The sequence below is a fragment of the Eschscholzia californica genome, unplaced genomic scaffold (assembly GCF_041429995.1).
Source record: "Eschscholzia californica isolate CP2 unplaced genomic scaffold, dmEscCali1.0.p SCAF_1, whole genome shotgun sequence".
Lineage (NCBI taxonomy): Eukaryota > Viridiplantae > Streptophyta > Magnoliopsida > Ranunculales > Papaveraceae > Eschscholzia > Eschscholzia californica.
Window position 1 is genome coordinate 55,968,864 of NW_028238198.1, and position 5,009 is coordinate 55,973,872.

The 5,009-nt window shown below is 35.6% G+C and overlaps 1 protein-coding gene and 1 pseudogene across 1 annotated transcript; both read right to left on the bottom strand.

The window, feature by feature from the left end:
• Nucleotides 1-232: 232 nt before the first annotated feature.
• Nucleotides 233-1,625, bottom strand: LOC147567729 (protein transport protein SEC13 homolog B-like). The gene has a single exon (XM_086654321.1). The coding sequence runs from the start codon at nucleotides 1,416-1,418 to the stop codon at nucleotides 504-506; it is 915 nt and encodes a 304-aa protein (XP_086510447.1). The 5' UTR covers nucleotides 1,419-1,625; the 3' UTR covers nucleotides 233-503.
• Nucleotides 1,626-2,938: 1,313 nt separating this feature from the next.
• On the bottom strand, nucleotides 2,939-3,405 carry LOC147567730 (putative cinnamyl alcohol dehydrogenase 1 pseudogene; annotated as a pseudogene).
• Nucleotides 3,406-5,009: the final 1,604 nt, after the last annotated feature.

Sequence of the window (5,009 nt, forward strand, 5' to 3'; positions counted from 1 at the left end):
CGTCTGAACTATCAATCTTTAGTGCCACAATAGAAGCTAATAAGCAACAATTCCCACTTATTATCACCCAACAGCATCAACGTGTTTTATAATAAGAGGAAAAACTGAAGAACTAATAAGCAACAAAAGATATGCTGACATTTAGAATCAATCTGTCCGCATCGAGCTTGAGCTCTACCCAGGAACTGATGAATAATCGTTCTAGAAAGCATGTGATAGAAAGATAATGGAATAATATCAAAAGCAGGTGTACTAAGAAGACTGTCTGAGTCGAGCAACCAACTGACGAAAACAAAAAAGAACTTGTAAAAGATCTATTAACCCTCATCCTTCCTAGTCTTAAATTTGATAGACAACCCATCAAGATGCCAAGTCAAACATCACATATTAAAGGAATTCAAAATATCAAACCGAATCTTATAAACTAACAACTTCAGGAAATAATGAAACCACTCATGTCAAGTAAAAGATGGAAGTAAAAAAAAAGATCAGAAACCTGAAATCTATGGCTCCACAGTTGTAACCTGTTGCCATTCTCCATCAACAGCTTCCTTCCATAAAGTGACATTATTGTTCCCATCTGCTACAGCTAATATATTTCCAGTCAATGACCAAGAAACCCTCCAAACAGGAGTCTCAAAATCCTTCAAAATTTTACCCTCCCATTTATCTCCTTCCTTCCCCACAGTCCAAATTATAACTTTCCCATCTTGAGAAGCACTAGCAATTGTTGATTTTGGCAAACCCAAATTAGGTGCCCAAGCCACATCCCTAACCCAATCAGTATGCATCTGAAGCCCTGGATGACAATCCAAATTCCAAGTACCATTGTTCAATTTCCAAACTTTAACAGTATTATCACACCCACCAGATACAAGTTTCTGAACTGGTTCAAAATTACCAGATCCAACAAGAGAACCAGGAGCCATTGAAGGTGCCCAAGAAACAGAAGTAACACCAACAGAATGAGCTTGATCTATCTTATTTGTATCCCAACCACCATCAACTCTAGCAGTATAAACAAATATAGATCCATCAGAAGATCCAGAAGCTAAACAAAGGCCAAGTTCATGAGGAGCCCAAGAAATTGAATTCACAGAAGATTTATGATCAGCAAAAACATGAGATTGAGTCCATTCATTCTGACTACCTTCTTTCCAAATTATTACTTTTCCATCATAAGAACAAGAAGCAAGGATTGATCCGAATTTTGGGTGAGCCCAAGAAACTTGCCAAACAGGTCCTTGATGACCAGTTAGGGTTCCGAGATGTTGAGAACCAGAAGAGTTATTACTTGTAACACCGATGATCTTAATGGTGTTATCAGATGAAGCTGTTGCTAATCGTTTCCCGTAGTAATCCATTACGACATCATGAACTGTATCTTGATGACCAGTTTCGATCTTCTGTGAAGGCATCTCCGAATTCAGATTAGAAATTGTTACGAAGAGAGAGAAAGGAGAAATTTCTGAGCCCTAATTCGCAAAAGAAGAACGCAGATTTCTTCTTCTTTCGTTTCCTTCTCAGATCTAAGTTATAGTATGTCTATTTCTGTCTCACCCGTCCAACCCGTTTAGAAAACCCAACAATTTTTGAAGCCGGGTACTCCAACCACAGTCGGTTGGGGGCTCAACCGACCACTTCAGCCTACCATAATCTTAGGGGCACGTTGGGGTCGATTTTAGTCGTTGGATGTGATCCAACGACCACATCCAACATCCAACCGTCCGAATTATTTTTTTATTTTCTACAAATATATATTATCTTGATTTAAAAAAATTAGTTACTTTTTTTTAAGGATGATTACTACTCACACATTGATGATGAAAATACATTAATAATCCAATGATCCAAAATACAATACTAATAATCCAACGAGCAAAATCTATTCATTGTCATCGTTAGATCTCGTATTCCATAAGTGTTCAACAAGATCTGCAACCGAGTTTGAACTTCCTGGCTTCTAACTCGACCAAGACGTTCAAGCGATTCGCCCGGTAAAGTTTCTCCACGATGTATCGGACTCATTTCACATCCTCAGTCGATTGAGCTGAGGCTGAAAATTTTAGGTGAAAAAGTGATTTTTTTCGGCCTAAGACAGACTGGGGTTGAAGTTGCTTTTAGACCAACCCCAGCCGACTTAGGCCCAAAAATTACTTTTTCGACCCAGAATTTTCAGTCTCAGCTCAGCCTCAATAATGCTCCAGCCTCAACCTCTCTTGAGCCCTAAAATTTGTGCATGTGGCAAACGCATGTGTCGATTTTTTGTGGCTGCGCGAAAAACGTATGATCTTGTTTATGTGTGAAACACGTGTTTTGAACTATTTTCGAAATAATATTTTTTTCCCACGGTTGGGAAATTATTCGGGGACCAGCACATTGGTGGGATGTATTTTTTTCCCAAAATAATATTTTATCTTTTAAACTCTAAAGTAATTATGTTAGTGTTTTCGTTAAAACTTAAAAAAAAAAGTAATTAAAATTTTTAAAAAAATTTGAGGATAATGTGTAATTTAAAAAAACAATCGGACGTTGGGATCCAACAGCCAGATCTGGTCGTTGGATCACATCCAACGACTATAGATGGTCCCCAACATGATCGTTGGAGTGTTCCTAACGGTCATGTTGGGGACTTCAGCCAACCCAATTTGCTGGGTGGGCTGAAGATTAAAGTGGAGATTGAGCTCAGCCTTAGCCCCCACCGACCGAGGTTGGATGGGTTGGATGAGGCCGAAAATTTTTGGCTTCAGCCGACCCATGTTGGAGACGCTCTTATACCAATTTCCCAACAGGGGTTTGAATCAGCCATTTTCAGAAAGGCCTAAAGCAAACTTTATTTTCATAAGAACATGAGTTCTAACAATAAAGGGATGACCAATACATTATACTAATTGATATGATCGATCATGAAGCTTCACTAAATCTTTTACCAGTATAATCATTTTAACGAGCTCTCAATATCAATAACGAAACGATACTTTATGTCTCTGTTTATTAGCTTCTCTAGTGCTTCATTAACATCCTGAATTGGAATAACTTCAATCTCCGAGTATATTTTGTGGGTAGCGCAGAAATCTATCATTTCTTGTGTATCTTTTGTTCCTCCCTTTAAACACCTAGATACCGTTTTTAAGCCTGCAAAATTCAAACTTATAATGTAAACATAGGTGTAAAAACAAGTTAAAGAATCAAGAGTGCTTTATAATCCAAATAAATAAAGAATAGTAAAGACGTACCGAGATTGAGGTTTGCAGGATAGAGTTTGATTTCACTCGGAAACCCCACCGATACTAAAGTTTCGTGAGTTTTCAGCAGAGCCATGTAGTATGGATCGAAAGGGTGATCACCCGATGCAGAGTCAATAATGAAATCAAGGGAGTTTGCAGAAGCCTGAAATGAAAACATATTGAGCATCAACAAAACCCAAAACAATTTCATAAATATGATAATTTAAAATATTTATGGAAAAAAGAATGTTTGATATTATATTAGAGATTTAGAGCAGAAGATCCAAAGAAGTCAGGAGTTCGATTCCTTTTGCCAGTACGAAGAAGAAAAATAAAAGGAAATCTCATATCTGCATTAATTTCAAGAAACAACTTTTTCCACAAGTTCGAGCTTCTAGAGATAGTGGTTGTATTAATCATGAGTCATGAGAAGTATAATTACTATTAACCTGGTGGAAGGCTCTAGCAAAATCGTTGTTATACTATCAAATGGTACAAAAATTGATATCCCAAATGCTTTATATTCTACTAAATCTGCATAAAATCTGTCAAGCTTTATAAATATTCGTCATAATGGATATCATGTTGAGACAATTTGTGACAAAAATAAAGAATACCTTTGTATTACTTCAACGGTCTCAAAAAAAAGATGATACTAGAAAAGCTTCCAACTTTTTCTTCTGGATTATATATTATACATGTATAAGAATTATAGAGCTATGCAGTACGACTCATGCCAAGTCAGTTGAGTGACTCAGGACTTCGCTTGGACTCGATAATACACCGAGTCGAGACCAACTGAGTGTCCGAGTCTAGGGTTAGCTCGAGTGACTCGGGTTAACTCGGTTGACTTGTGTTTGATTGTCTTTCTCTTTATTTTTTAAGTATGAATGTTGTTTTTTATATTTCATTTACTAGTTCCTATCAAAATAGAAACAATAACTAAAAAGATAAGCATATTAAATACATATGGAAACTTACAATTAAGTTGGTATTTGGTAAAATATTTAAGATCTTTAAGATACCAAAAGATGGTGTAGAAATAAAAGGAAATAGCCCATTACTAGTAAATACTTCCTAGAGTCTGGTAGTCTAACTTCAAGAATCAAAGCATTCACACCAAGATCAAGAAGAAGAAGATTTTAGAGTGAGAAAGCTTGCAAAGGACTTGAAGTGGATTAGTTTTTCAAGGTAAGTACTAAAGTTTAGTTTATTTTTTTATCTATAATGAAAGAATATGTATTGGTTTTTTCTATTTTAGTTTTTCCAGATTTTGATCTTCAAAAATTTGTTTTTCAAGTCTGTTTTTAAATTTCTTGTGTTAGCATTAATGTATTACGTAATATTACATAAACAATTTTTACAACCTGTTTTTGTACATTATTCCATGTTTTTTTTTGTTTCATAAGTATCGTTTAGAGTTTACAACAATTTTTTTTACATGTTCTTGCTTCTTTTTCTGTTTTGATCTTTCTTTGTTGATTTTTTATTTGTTTTGTTATGCTTCTACTTCTAGGAATGGAGGAAGTTACAAATACTTCGGCCACTGCAATTTCTAAGGAGAAAGGTGATATTGCTTGGCAATGGACATCTTTGAAAAATCCCAACAACAAAAAAATAGTGATTTGTAAGCTATGTAAGAAGAAAATGCATGGAGGGGGTAAATAGAATGAAATACCATCTTATGCATAAAAGTGGAAACATCACACCTTATCTGAAAGTTACAATTGAGATGATGAAGCAACTAGAAGCTTATGAAGGGAAAAGAATAGATACACGAAG

What these genes read in the sequence shown, in the direction of transcription:
- LOC147567729 (XM_086654321.1), bottom strand. Translation starts at nt 1,418, where the DNA reads ATGCCTTCACAGAAGATCGAAACTGGTCATCAAGATACAGTTCATGAT.